The sequence below is a fragment of the Eptatretus burgeri genome, chromosome 11 (assembly GCF_056783735.1).
Source record: "Eptatretus burgeri isolate ZD-2024b chromosome 11, Ebu_testis_v1, whole genome shotgun sequence".
Classification (NCBI taxonomy): domain Eukaryota; kingdom Metazoa; phylum Chordata; class Myxini; order Myxiniformes; family Myxinidae; genus Eptatretus; species Eptatretus burgeri.
In genome coordinates this window covers 2611216-2626271 of record NC_140971.1, presented here as the reverse complement: position 1 = coordinate 2626271, position 15056 = coordinate 2611216, and the positions used below count along the sequence as shown (strand labels likewise).

General features: G+C 47.3%; 1 protein-coding gene across 3 annotated transcripts in view; it reads right to left on the bottom strand.

Moving 5' to 3' along the window:
- Positions 1 to 15056, bottom strand: part of LOC147016301 (protein HGV2-like) — a 148797-nt gene that overhangs the window by 72720 nt on the left and 61021 nt on the right. For all 3 annotated transcript variants that reach the window (XM_085844910.1, XM_085844909.1, XM_085844911.1), the window contains exons 5-6: positions 13502 to 13575; positions 13166 to 13354 (exon numbers count right to left, since the gene is read on the bottom strand). In XM_085844910.1, the coding sequence (XP_085701036.1) occupies positions 13166 to 13354; positions 13502 to 13575 (263 nt within the window). The remainder of the gene's footprint in view (positions 1 to 13165; positions 13355 to 13501; positions 13576 to 15056) is intronic.

Sequence of the window (15056 nt, the reverse complement as noted above, 5' to 3'; positions counted from 1 at the left end):
ATTTATAAATGAACTTTCAAAAACACCAGGGAATATTTCTGCCATAACAAACACAAGTCAAAAGTATATTTCATTTACAAAAATGATATTCACAAAACTTTTAACTCATATTAGGTTTCTAGATTCTTACAAGTTTATGGGAACACCACTAGCCTACCTCGCATCAAATCTAAGCTCCACGGACTCTTTTCCAAATCTTAATTCATTCTTTCCAAAAGAGGAAATTCTCACTAAAGAGGAAATTCAGATTAAAGAGAGAATTCAAAGTCAAGAGGAAACTCTAATTAATGAGGAAATTAATGAAGAAATTCTAACTGAAGATGAAATTCTAATTATAAAGAAAATTCGAACAATGAATGAAATTCTAACTAAAGAGGAAATTCTGATTAAAGATGAAATTCTGATTAAAGAAGGAATTCTCACGAGAGAGGAAATTCAAACAAGGAATGAAATTCAAAGTAAAGAGAAAATTCTTACAAGTAAGGGAATTTATCCTTATGATTATATGGATTCATTCATGAGATTTAAAGAAACACAACTTCCTTCAAAAGAAAGTTTCTATAATAACCTTTATGAAGAAGAGATAAGTGAAAAGGAATATAAACACGCACAAGAAATATGGAAAATATTTAAGATAAAGAACCTTGGAGAATATCATGATTTATATCTAAAAACAGATGTTTTATTGTTTGCTGATGTGTTTGAAGCTTTGAGATCACTCTGTCATAATAAAAATTGTTATGGATTAGATCCTGCCCACTATTTCACAGCTCCTGGTTTAGCTTGGAGTGCAATGTTGAAAATGACAAAACAAGATATAGATTTAATCAGTGATGTTGATATGCTTTTGATGATTGAGAAGTCCAAGAGAGGTGGAATATCACAAGTATGTTCAAAAAGATATGCTAAAGCAAATAATAAATATCTTCCAAATTATGATAGTGAAAAAGATAGTAATTATTTGATGTATTTTGATGCAAATAATTTGTATGGATGGGCAATGTCTCAATCTCTGCCTTATGGTAAATTAGAGTGGGTGGAAGAAAAGGATTATGAAAAGGCTTTGATGAATATTGTTATTTCTTCTCGAGAGGAATTTAATGACGAAGAAGAAGGTTATTATTTTGAAGTTGATTTGAGGTACCCGAGTGATCTTCATAATAAGCATAAAGACCTACCTTTTGCATGTGAGAAAGAAACCCCAAAGAAAGAATGGTTCAGTGATTATCATAAAAGTTTTAATATTAAAGGCAAATCAACAGAAAAGTTATTAACAACATTCTATGATAAAGAGGGATATGTTTTGCATCAGAGAAGCTTAAAACAGTTTTTGAGAGAAGGATTGAGAGTAGCTAAAATTCATAGAGTTTTAAAATTTAAACAAAGTCCTTGGGTGAAAAAGTATATTCAATTCAATACAGATATGAGAGCAAATACAAAAGTAAAATTTGAAGGGGACTTTTATAAATTAATGAATAATGCTGTATTTGGAAAGACTATGGAAAATGTTAGAAACAGGCAAAACATTAGATTCGCAACATCTTGGAAAGAAGCTTCGAGATTGATAAATAAACCAAGTTTTGAGAGAGAAGAGGTTTTTTCAGAGAACTTTTCTGCAATTCATATGAAAAAGGAAAGTATTGTAATGGATAAACCAATTTATATTGGAACAGCAGTTCTTGATTTATCAAAGATATTGATGAATGATTATTTGTATAATGACTTAAAGAAAGAGTATGGTGAAAATGTTTCATTGTTGTATATGGACACTGATAGTTTTATCCTAGATATAAAAACTGATGATGTTTATTAAGATATGAAGAAAAATATTGGAGTATATGATACAAGTAATTTCAGCAAGAAGAGTGAGTTATTTTCCAAAAAGAATGAAAAGGTTATTGGTAAGTTTAACGATGAGTTGGGTGGAAAAGTAATGAGTGAGTTTTTTGGATTGAGAGCAAAGGCATATGCTTATAAGTATGGTGATCAGATTGATAAGAGGTTAAAGGGAATAAAGAAATATGTAATAAAGAAATCAATAACTTTTAGAAATTATTATAATTGTTTGATGAATAAGAAAGAAGAATATAGGAAAATGAATACAATAAGAAGTTATAAACACAACATATTGTTGTGGTTGACCAAATTCGCAAACCACCATTCAGGTCCCTTAGGTGAGATATCTCGGTAAGTATATGTGTAGTTAGGCCCAAACCCGTTGTCTAGTGGGAATACATGTCATTTATGCGTGCTGCGACTCTTCAGGATAGCCGTTTTTCTTTTACCATCTTTATTTTGGACCAACCGCCATGATTACCACCGCCAACCGCGTCTCAACAGTCGTCACAACATCAACCACCCACCACAACGCCGCTTCACCACAACAGCCACGACCTTTCCCGTCACACCTCGCAACCGTCGCATCGCCACCGTTCTTGCGCCGCTTGTGGGTACCGGTATTGGACTCGTGCAGGGCACGCGCCGAACAGCGTGTACAAAACCACGGATTTTCCGCTCCAAAAACGACACACGCCCACTTTTGTTCCGTCCAATCGGTGAGCGAGGGGCGATTTGGCCCCGCCTCCAGGGCGTTGGAGGGCGGTCGCTATATGCAAATTCATGGATCAAAATGCATTCACGCCCACTTTTTCTCGGGCCAATGGGGAGCGAGGTGAAAGGTCGAAGGCAGGGGGTCAAAGGCGAAGCCACGGGGCTTATATAAGCGGCTGCGTTCGTCAGAAGAGTTGTTGTTGGTCGTCGTCGTCGTCGTGTGCGTTGGAGTCGGAGCGAAGAGGACGGAGCTGTGGAGAGGCGGCGAAGGCAGACGAGGGGGTGCTCGCGTCGTGCCGGGAGCTGCACACCAGGGAGGCCGACGGCGCGACCTGGTCGAGGTGGAGACGCTCGTCGCGGGACTCGAGACAGAGTAAAAATTCTCCTTTCCCCGAGCATCAGCAACCCCCTCCTGTTTCCCCCCCGCGCTGAGATAGTGCGACCACGGGGGCCCCTTTTCCCACCCCCTACCAGACACTGTCCGCGAGGCCCGCGGAGTTGAGGCACCATCGCCGCTCCGCGTCTCATCACCAGACGGGTAGGCCCGACCCGGTCTCGGCCTCAGGCCCGCCTCATCCTTGAGGGTGTTCTTTTTCTTTGCTTTGAGTGTGTGTGTTGTCGGCGCCGTCTGTGAAGTAGAATTGTATAAGTGTTGCCGTGTGCTCGGTAGTCGGATAGCTCTGCATTGTGTCTTCGCTTTTACATTTGCTTTTTGTGTAAAATTGCATTGTGTTTCTTTTCCTTTTCTATGTGCTTTTGGTGGAATTGAATATGTGTGCTTTCCGTTCATCGCGAATAAATGTGCTTTATGTTGAACTGTTTCCCGCTTCGCTTCGTCATTTCTTTCATTGAATCCTCATCTTGCTTCACGTAAAGGGTTGGTAGTGGGCTGAATACGCCCGATAATTAATCGAACCGTCGAGGCCGACGATAACACCGCTCGGTTATCCCGATAGTACGGAACGGGTCACTTAAGTGGCCCGTGTCCGAAGTCGACCTGCGGCGAGATGCGATCGCCCGGTCTACCCTCCGTGTGGAGACTTAGGTAGGTCGAATTTGGCGAGCAACCCCATCCCACGCGGGGGCCGATTGGCTCGATCGCGGTGAGACTGAAAGGTCCACCCGTGACTGGTTCCCGGCGTTAGTCCGAGAGGGTCACGACTGGATTGTCCGTCCGGTGGGCGACGTGCCGCGATTCGAGTTACGTGGCCGTCCGCACGCCGGCGGGCGCGAATCCGTAACACTGGTGTCAGGAGTGGGATACAAATCCATCGCCCTCCTCGCGGCACTGGTATCGGAGAACAGGAAAACGGGCTCTCCTGTCTCCAGCTAAATTCACGGGAATCGGTCCAGGGGTGAGAGAAGCGACCCCCGATTCCCTCCAAATTACGAGCGAGCTAAATTAACCCTTTAAGAGAGGCAAGATGGCGAGCGGGTGCCGGGTGGATTAGGTATGTGTAATAGTAATGTAGAATCCATGGCTCAGGACGAGATCACCGTGCAAGAGAAACCCGTACCAGAAGGTTGGGAAAGGCATCGATGCCGTTCATCTGGTCGGTTTTTTTATTATAACTCCACCACTAAATGTAGTCAGTGGGAGTGGCCAGGGCAGGTGACAATGCAGCACATTATGGAACTCGCGCAGAGCATAATTGACGGAATGAAAGAAAGGAACAACGAAATGAAGAGAAATACGCAACAAATGGAAAATAAAAAAAATGGATGGAAACGCACTCGAAGCGAAAAACCAATTAAAAGAAAGCCAGGAGGAGACAGAGGAGGGATTGAAGGTCGAAACGGTGGAGTGTGAGAAAAGACTTCAAGACATGACGAAGAGAGTTGATAAGCTGGGACTGGAGGGAAAAACGGAGACAGAGGAACTGGGAAGACGGGTAGAAAACCACAAGCGCAAGCCGGAAGAACAGTTAGAAGCCAAAGCAAAGTCTGAGTGTGCGGAGATGAGAAAGGAATTGGAAAAGAAAGTTTCTGAGTTACAGAAACACCAAAACAAAGAGAGGGAACTACAAAACGAACTGAGAGTGTTAAAAGAGGAAAGGAAGAGAACGGAAAATGAAACTTTAAGAAACCACACTGTACAGATCGAACAGCTGGAAGCGAAGGCCAGACTAAAGAATGAGGAACAAGAAAGAGTAATGAAGGAAGAACGAATGAGACAGGAGAAAGAAATCAGTCAGTTGAAAGAAATGACGAGATTGCAGAAGGAGGAACAAGAAAGACAGTGGAATAGAAAACTGAAAGAGTATGAATTTGAAACTGAACGACAAAAGGAAAAAAATAGGTTTGAATACGAGGAGAAAGTAAAGGAGCAAGGAATGAAGCAGGAAGGAGAAATCAGGAGATTGAAGGACACAACGAGATTGGAGAGGGAAGAACGAGAGGAACAATGGAATAGAAAACAAAAAGAACATGAATCTGAGGTTGACCAATTGAAAGAAAAGCTGAGGCTGGAGTACGAGGAGATAGACAAAGAACAGCGAATGAAACACAAACAGGAGATTAACCAAATGAAGAAAACCATGAAACTGGAGAAGGAAGGACAGGAGAGGAAACGAGGAAGAGTAATGAGAGAACAGCGAATGAAACACAAAAAGGAGATTAACCAAATGAAGCAAACCATGAAACTGGAGAAGGAAGGACAGGAGAGGAAACGAGGAAGAGTAGTGAGAGAACAGCGAATGAAACACAGGAAGGAAATGAGCCAATTGAAAGAAACGATGAGATTGGAAAACAAAGAGCAGGAGGAACAGTGGGAGAGAAAACAACAACTCTATGAGTGTGAAATTGAACAACTAAAACGGAGGGAGAACGAACAGCTAATGGGGCTCAGAGAGAAAGAACGACTCAGATGGGAAAGGAAAAGGAACCAGGAAGAGACAGAAAAAGGAACCAGGAGAGAAAATGTATAGAGACACGGGAGACAGAAAAAATAGAGGAGAGACTGCACGATGAAGACGGGGTGAGTGACGCACACACACACACGGAGGTAGTGGAGGACAATGGGGGTGAGCTGGCGGACTGGGTGGAGACCCAGTGCGAGCACCTGGATGGCCTCCTCCAGGAACGAGGGGAAGGAGTATGCCCCCTTGAGGCGAGTCACGACCAGGTGAGTTCGGTCGTGCTTAGCGAGGTTGAGAGGAGGAGTGCTGCGAACGGGTGCTTGGAGAGCTTGGGGGTATAGAGGCCCCGGAGACCCTTGTGGGGACACAAATCCCCAGTGTGGTTGTCCCTGTGTGTGTGGTGCAAGGTGTGAGTGCGTCCCCGTGTGTGGAAGCGACCCTGTGTGTGAGTGGTGTGGTGGCGATGGTGCCAGAGTACGTGCTTCCCAGCACGCCGTGTGTGGATGAGGCACGGTGTATGAGTGAGGCACTGCGGTTGAGTGCCCCCGCGTGTGTGAGTGAGGGACGGTGTGTGGATGAGGCACCGCGGGTGAGTGCCCCCGCGTGTGTGGGTGAGGCACCGTGTGTGAGTGAGGCCGTGTGTGTGGATGAAACGGCCAGTATGAGTGAGGCACCGCAGGTGAGTGCCCCCGCGTGTGTGAGTGAGGCACGGAGCGTGGATGAGGCACCGCGGGTGAGTGCCCCCGCGTGTGTAAGTAGTATGGTTTGTGTGAGTAGTGAGGCACGAGTGAGTGAACGGCCGAGTTCAAGGGAGACAGTGTGTGTGAGAGAGCGGTATGTGAGGGAGATGTCGGTTGGCATGCGGGAGCACGCAGCCGCGTCTCCCGGTGTGAATGTGATGGAATGGACTGTGAGCGTCGTAACACGCAGGTGTGCGTGTGTTGAATGGAGGCGACGACGACAGAGGAAAGAAAGCCGAGTAGCGGCTGTAGCTGTTTCGGGGACCGTACCGGGTTCACCCAGCAGTGAGCACGAGGTTCGTGCTGTGCAACGCACGAGACCGCCACGTGCTCGCTTGCGAGAGTGAAGTCCCGGTCCGGAAACGCACGCGGTGGATTTGCCGATCCCGCGGACGGACAAAGTTTAGGCAGGATAATGGATTTGGACCGGACGGGTTCTCCACGCGATCGTGTGTGTTAAGCTCCAACGGGCAAAGCACATGTGTTCGCGTGGGGAACCCCTCGAGACGTGGGGCTTGTGTTTTTTTTAATGCGCACGGTGACGTCATGGCTGCACGTGGGGTTGGAATCCGGCAGGAGGGGTATCTCTGCCGGATGGTACCGTCCAAGGAGGGACGAGGAACACGTGCAGCTGCATGACGTCACGGGCAGGTGTAAAGTGCGCGAGCTCTGAATTGCCGCGCAGGTGCTGCGCATGAAAAAAAAAAAAAAAGCCTCACTTTCGGGTGCACAGGATTCCTGGGCAAGGGGTGGAAGACCCCCTTACCTGGGCACAGGATGGAAACTAGTTAGGGGGAAGGGTTAGCTTAGTTAGACCGACTTCATGGGGCAGGGGTAAGTCCTCATGGAGTCCGTGGAATGGATTAGTTAGAGGGATTGTAGCCAGATTTAGGTTGGGAAATAATTAATGGGATTATTTGGAGACAGTGACAGACTTGTGGATGTGTAGCGGGGACGTAGTTTAGCTACGTAGTGTTAAAAGGAACGTGCTATAGTTTAAGGGACGACGTGGGAGCACGAGTTAGTTAGGGGATGCAGATAGAAGGATGGCAGAGTTCAGCGGTGAGTGTGTTGAAGAGTTGGTGAGTGAAGTGGAAGCATGTGCTTGATGAGTGAGTGAGGCCAGCGGGTCTGTGTGTATGGAGCGAATGGGGAATGCATGGTGCGATGAGTGATTGGGGGGAGGAGTGACTCCCGCCCAAGGGACCCCAGGGTCAGAGTAAAGTGAGTTAGCTGGGTTCGTCAAATTGAAAAATGGAGGTCGTTTTGCTGTTGGTGGGAATGTAGGCTCGAAACCCATTTGGAGGGGTGCAGGAGCCCTGTTGACGGGCTTGGGAGCGTGGCTGCGAAAGGTGAGTATCGCTGAGTGGGTACCCCGGGCACCAGGCTAGTCGGCCGCGGTAGGCCATGGGCCCAGGGGGGGCCGGGATAGAGTAGTGGGCACGGGTGCGCCTGCTTGGTGCGGGGGCCCGGGGCGCCATTAGCCGCGTGGGCAGTGTTGTGGGCATGGGTGACCCTCGGAAAGGGGCCCGGGAAGCCAGCCTGCCACGTGTGCGTTTCAGGGGAGGTGCCATGGGGGGCACTCCCCGGTGTTAGGGAGCTGGTAGGCTCGGAGGCAGTGTAGTGCCCGGGGGTGCCATAGCGGGAGATTCGGCAGAGGGTCGTGCCTGCCAAAGGGAGCCACGTGTCCCAGCCATGAGACCGTGTGAGGGCACGGAGAGAAAATTGGGGGGCGAGGCCCGAAATTGTGAGGACACCAACACAGGCGACGGGAATCTGGGTTTATAGAACCAATAGTTTAAGCGAGAGGCGCTTGTTGAAAGCCCCGGGGTAGTTTAACAGTTAAATGGTTAGGGTAGATTAGGAGATGTACCCCTCCGCACCATCCATCCCCTCGCTGTCGTTGTGGGCCGCTGGACCCACTTGGTGTTAAGATCGCTGAACTCTGGGGAGGCCATTCTGAGGCTTCATTGGGCCTCGGCACAGGACGTTAGCTCTCCCTTATTCCCCTCCGGGAAGGGAACATAGGGGTTGGGAGTAGGCTAGGTGACAGGATAGGTTAGCCGAACAAAGACGATAAAGGGGGTTAGGGGACGATTTATAGTGGGGAAGTAAAAATAAATAAATAAATAAGTTGGGGCTAAATTGGGGTTTGGACAAATTAAGGGAGTGGGTATGTACAGTGACAGGCAAAGGCGATAGGTGGGAGGGAGACAGGTAGGTAGGTCCGAGCCCGCCTTCCAAGTGGCCAGCACCACCGCACTCCCTCCACCAACCTCCACGGAACGGCAAAGGCTGGCCAACTTCATCTGCAGCTGCTGTGCTGCAAGGCCTGTGCCGGCCCACTTCATCGGCAGCTGCTGTGCTGCAAGGCCTGTGCCGGCTGGATCGTCTGCAGCTGCTGTGCTGCAAGGCCTGTGCCGGCCAGTTCATCTGCTGGCTGTTTTTCTTCAAGGCCTGTGCCGGCCAGTTCATCTGCCGGCTGTGTTTGCCTGCAGCGGCCTTCTTCTGCGGGCTGTGTTTGCCTGCTGCCTTTGCCATGCCATGCCCACTGCCCCCGTTCACCAGCCCCGTTCAATTTTGCTTTGCCCCCCCCCCCCCTGTTCATTGCCATGTGCGCCAGGATCCGCAAGGCAACAGTTTGCAAGCTGCGAGAACTGCCCTGTTGGCAGCTACAACACGGGCCTGCAGTGGCGGCCCGTGCACCGTATTTGCGTCCATCCATTCACCCATCCATTCGTTGTGTTCATTGCGTGTGCCACTTGAACTGGCACGGAGACTGCATTTGTGCAGCCCATGCACCGTTGTGGTTCACTGCGTTCAGTTCAAACCATTCCTGCATCCATTTGTAGTGTTCATTGCGTGTGCCACTTGAGCTGGCACGGAGACTGCGTTTGTGCAGCCCATGCACCGTTGTGGTTCACCGCGTTCAGTTCAAAAGGGAAGGCCTTGGACTGCGTGTGAGCAGCCAGCCACGTTCCCTGTCACCTGCATTGTTTTGAGCCAGAGACTGCATGCGAGCAGCCTGGCTCCCTGCTAACTGTTTTCTTTTGCAGAGTTCAGTGATCCTGGGCCATGGTTTCGTGTAAAATTTGTAAGTTAAGGTTAAGATGTACTGTAAATATGAGTGCGCCCCCGGCATGTCTGTCCTAGCGCCGGCAATTTTATTTAAGTCGTCCGTGTGAGTGAGTTTGTTTAGGTAGTTACGCAGCCCTCAGGTTATTTATTTTGGGGACACGAATACCATGAATGTCGCACTCAGGGATCCGTAGGTAAAATGTACTAGGGGAAAACTACACATGATGGCACACGAAAATTTGACGACTCGGGACGAGTCTGTAAAAAGGGGAGGGGGTAGTGTTGTGGTTGACCAAATTCGCAAACCACCATTCAGGTCCCTTAGGTGAGATATCTCTGTAAGTATATGTGTAGTTAGGCCCAAACCCGTTGTCTAGTGGGAATACATGTCATTTATGCGTGCTGCGACTCTTCAGGATAGCCGTTTTTCTTTTACTATCTTTATTTTGGACCAACCGCCATGATTACCACCGCCAACCGCGTCTCAACAGTCGTCACAACATCAACCACCCACCACAACGCCGCTTCACCACAACAGCCACGACCTTTCCCGTCACACCTCGCAACCGTCGCATCGCCACCGTTCTTGCGCCGCTTGTGGGTACCGGTATTGGACTCGTGCAGGGCGCGCGCCGAACAGCGTGTGCAAAACCACGGATATTCCGCTCCAAAAACGGATCAAAAACGACACACACCCACTTTTGTTCCGTCCAATCGGTGAGCGAGGGGTGATTTGGCCCCGCCTCCAGGGCGTTGGAGGGCGGTCGCTATATGCAAATTCATGGATCAAAATGCATTCACACCCACTTTTTCTCGGGCCAATGGGGAGCGAGGTGAAAGGTCAAAGGCAGGGGGTCAAAGGCGAAGCCACGGGGCTTATATAAGCGGCTGCGTTCGTCAGAAAAGTTGTTGTTGGTCGTCGTCGTCGTCGTGTGCGTTGGAGTCGGAGCGAAGAGGACGGAGCTGTGGAGAGGCGGCGAAGGCAGACGAGGGGGTGCTCGCGTCGTGCCGGGAGCTGCACACCAGGGAGGCCGACGGCGCGACCTGGTCGAGGTGGAGACGCTCGTCGCGGGACTCGAGACAGAGTAAAAATCCTCCTTTCCCCGAGCATCAGCAACCCCCTCCTGTTTCCCCCCCGCGCTGAGATAGTGCGACCACGGGGGCCCCTTTTCCCACCCCCTACCAGACACTGTCCGCGAGGCCCGCGGAGTTGAGGCACCATCGCCGCTCCGCGTCTCATCACCAGACGGGTAGGCCCGACCCGGTCTCGGCCTCAGGCCCGCCTCATCCTTGAGGGTGTTCTTTTTCTTTGCTTTGAGTGTGTGTGTTGTCGGCGCCGTCTGTGAAGTAGAATTGTATAAGTGTTGACGTGTGCTCGGTAGTCGGATAGCTCTGCATTGTGTCTTCGCTTTTACATTTGCTTTTTGTGTAAAATTGCATTGTGTTTCTTTTCCTTTTCTATGTGCTTTTGGTGGAATTGAATATGTGTGCTTTCCGTTCATCGCGAATAAATGTGCTTTATGTTGAACTGTTTCCCGCTTCGCTTCGTCATTTCTTTCATTGAATCCTCATCTTGCTTCACGGAAAGGGTTGGTAGTGGGCTGAATACGCCCGATAATTAATCGAACCGTCGAGGCCGACGATAACACCGCTCGGTTATCCCGATAGTACGGAACGGGTCGCTTAAGTGGCCCGTGTCCGAAGTCGACCTGCGGCGAGGTGCGATCGCCCGGTCTACCCTCCGTGTGGGTACTTAGGTAGGTCGAATTTGGCGAGCAACCCTATCCCACGCGGGGGCCGATTGGCTCGATCGCGGTGAGACCGAAAGGTCCACCCGTGACTGGTTCCCGGCGTTAGTCCGAGAGGGTTACGACTGGATTGTCCGTCCGGTGGGCGACGTGCCGCGATTCGAGTTACGTGGCCGTCCGCACGCCGGCGGGCGCGAATCCGTTACAATATATAGTGAAGAAGTAAATAAAAAGGCATTAGGAGCCTTTGATGATAAGAGATTTATTTTAGATAATGGAATAGATTGTGTTCCATATGGATATTGTATGATAGAGTGTATAAAATAGATTGTGTTTTAACAATGGGAAGATGGGTTAGGGTTTTTTAAGGGCTACCGCCGCGTTTTTTCGCAATATATAAATGGTCAAACCAAGTATTAATCAAACTAAAGAGTGGAGAAAATCTCAGTCTTGGTATATAAATGGAAAACATAATGAATGTGAAAAATATCAAATAAGTCTCGTTGAAAAAATAACTAAAACAAAGGTAAATAAAACAAATAAGCGAATCAATTTAAAAAGTAGTAAGTTAGAGGATGTAAAGAAAAAAATGAATATCCTTGAATGGACTGAAAACTTTGATGGTTATCAATTGAACAATGAAAAAAACAATTTACTATAATCTCAAAATGATATGTGGCTCAGGAGGTGGTCAAACAAGAGCATTAAGAGAAGTTTATCATTTCGTAATGGCACAAAAGGGGTATCTTAAAAAATATAAAGATTCAAATGTTTTGTTTTTCAATATTTTAGATGGGGATTATTGTGCAAAGAAAATTAAACTATTGAAGGAATTTGAGAATGAACAAATCTTTATAGGTTCAATGAGTGAGCTAAACAATATGCATCGGTTATTTGATAAAGTGTCCCGAGTCTTAGACGTTTCAGATATTTCTTTCGAATCACCTTTAACAAATCACATTACCACTTTAGTACTTGAACAAATCTTTATCTTATTGCATGGATTATTTGAAAAAAAAAAAAAGTGTCCCCAGGTTAAAAGGGGAGACAAATAAATCTACCTTGGGATAAAAAGGGGGTTTATTTTTAGGGAAAAAAAATATGAATCGCTGAAAATCCCCCATTCATTTACATGGGGAAAAGTGAGCCAGAACCAGTATATTCACCCTACTGCTAATGAACTAACATGAATGATGAGGTCATAAATAAATCCCCCCCTCCCAATACAATTTAGCCCGAGATGAACCTCAAAAATTTTCATACTGATCTGATAAAGTATTCGACTTTTGCAATTATGATGCAACGAAGACTATGACATCAGCAACAACATAAAAAATATATATCACACAGTTTCCCATGAGGAGTACTTAGCACATGTGAAGTTTCAATTTTTTCCATGAGGGGTTTTGGAGATATAGAGGTCCAAAATTTTTCCGTTTTTTCCAACTTGGCTGCCACAACATATGACCTACGATGTCATCATTATCAGCAAAACATTCTACATGAGTAGTCGCACCTGTGGTTAAAATTGTCAATCGGATAAGTGGTTACAGAGAAAACGAGCACTGACGGACGGATGGACAGACAACCTGTAAATATAATGCCTCCAGCAACTTCATCAGCAGAGGTTCAGTTGCGTAAAAAGGTTTTCAGTGGTTACAATGAAATGAATCCCAAACACCACGGCAGGAGCACCACGAGGGATGCACGAGCGCGCTAAGCTGTCTCGCCTGGGTTTGAATCCAGCTCCAGCTATAAACTGTCATCCTGGTGTTTCACAGGCTGGGTGATACATAAATGTGTGCGCCATCAGTCGGATGGACGTTAAACTGGCTGTCCCGTCTGCAGGCATGAGTTGGTGTCCGAGCTATCACTGATACCATGAACAAATTGTGTGTGTGTGTGTGTGTGTGTGTAGTGACGGGTTGTATTTTCTCGTAATATATAGAATATATGTGTGGTTAAAAGGCACAATTACCTTCTGATATGACATTAAACCTGACAAACCACCCTGCTTTGACACATTTCCATCAGTTAATTTACAAAGCGAACTCAACATTTACACAATGTTCCCCAACACATTCCATGTGCTTTCACTTCCTTTTTGCTGTGCTTCTAAAATTCAAGTTTTGAAAGCACAATTACCATTTGGAAACGAAAGTTTTCTTTACCCAATGTTTGGTTTTCTCACCGAGACGCAGAGAGAGTGCATGTGAAGCTTTGAGGAAATGTAACGCCGAAGGGATGAAGGAATGCGAGAGAAACAGTGCGAGTCCCAACTGATAGTGCGTTTGAGCGAGAAGGCGAGAGCTGGGAGCGAGGAGCGGAGACTGAAGAGCGAGACAGATTTCCAGATCTTCCACTGCTTGGGAGAAAGATTCTGAGAGAGTGGAAAAATATAAATGCGACAAATGAAGAAGAGGAATGAGCTGATGTGGAAGACATTTCAAATGGATGGATACAAAAGGTAACGCTTTGAATTGAAATAACATCTCAGGAAGTGAAGCACATGGTGAACAAAACTTACCCGTTTCCAGACCCAATTCCCCAAGTTTCAAATAAGCTTGAGCTGCTGAAAGTTTTCCCTCTTTGTCTTCCCTCCTGCACACAGATTGGGAATCGGAAGGTACAAGGAAAGATTGAACAAGAGTTAGAATAAATAACCAATAAAATAAACACATGGTCATTAATAACTTTAGGGTCCACTGTTCATCAATATTATGAGAGGGCCTTTTCATAATAAAAAAAATAAAATATTGTAACAAAGCTGAGGACGTGCACCGAGGCTCCATGACCAAAGTACACAGTCCAACGAAGCTAGTCAAACGAGCGCACGCACGTACCTCAGCCCAAAAGCCGACACACACACAGTCAAACAAACACATGCATCCCAACCCACAGGGCCAGAATGCATGGTCATACAATAACTCAGGGTCTACTGACCATCCTCAAACAAAGTAAATTAACATGCCGTCACGTGAGAGAGTTGAGGCAGTTATTGGGTTATGGAACGTCGGTTTGCGTAAACTCGACTTTATGTAAGCACCCATTAAAATAACGAAAAATTGAGATTCGTCAATTATTTGTGTCTTTATGTTGCTTTACATATGGCCCAGTTTGGCATGACTTGTTGTGTGTGCAGGGGGTCAGAATGGACCCCATGCACAGTTGTACACCTGATGTACAACTGTGCATGGAACTGATAGGGATGGGTATGAGACGTGTGTTGGTCCCCATGGGTCTGGAACAGTGAACCAGAATAGCACTAAGCTCCTTGACTTTGCAAGAAGACATGGACTTTGGGTGGCTAGTTCATGGTTTCAGCACCCACAGGCTCATCGCTGGACTTGGGATTCCAATACTGGTGGTGTGACAAAGGAGATTGACCATGTGCTCGTTGATGGTCACTGGAGGAAGATCCAGAACTGCAGGGTCTATCAGAGTGCTCAGTTCCTCAATACTGACCACAGGCTTGTGGTAGCAACTCTGAAGTTGCACCTTAAATCCAGGAGAATGGTACCATTCCAGCTGAGGAGTTTGCAAACAGGTTGAGTGGTGATTTGGGAAGTTTGGGTAATCCTGAAGAGTTGTGCAGTGCCTTCAAAACCACCATCCTTGATGTTGCCGGTGGATGTCTTGGAACTCACACCAGGGCAAAAAGGAATTTTGACTGTCATAGGACACTGGATACCATTGACCAGTCGCAAGGCCATGCCTCATTGCAGAGCTAAGCTGTTCAAGGAGTTGACGCGTAAAACTGTATGTGCGCTGAGGGTGGACAACGAGGCCTATGTGCGAGGAATCTGTTGGGGGGGGGGGTGGTAGAGCATCACCTGGGGTCAAGTGATTATCATCCTGTTTACAGAGGAATTAGCGCATTGCGTTCCTCCAAACCCATCCCTTGGTGTACTGCAGTTAGAGCAGAGGGTGGTAGGCTCTTGACAGAGGAGTCTGAAGTGGAGGCCCACTGTACCAGGCTGATGAGTTGGATGTCAGGGGTGTTACAATCCCTATTGCTGACCCTCCAATCAACTGTGATCCACCTTCGTTTGTGGAAACACAGGCTGCGGGAACCGGTTGAA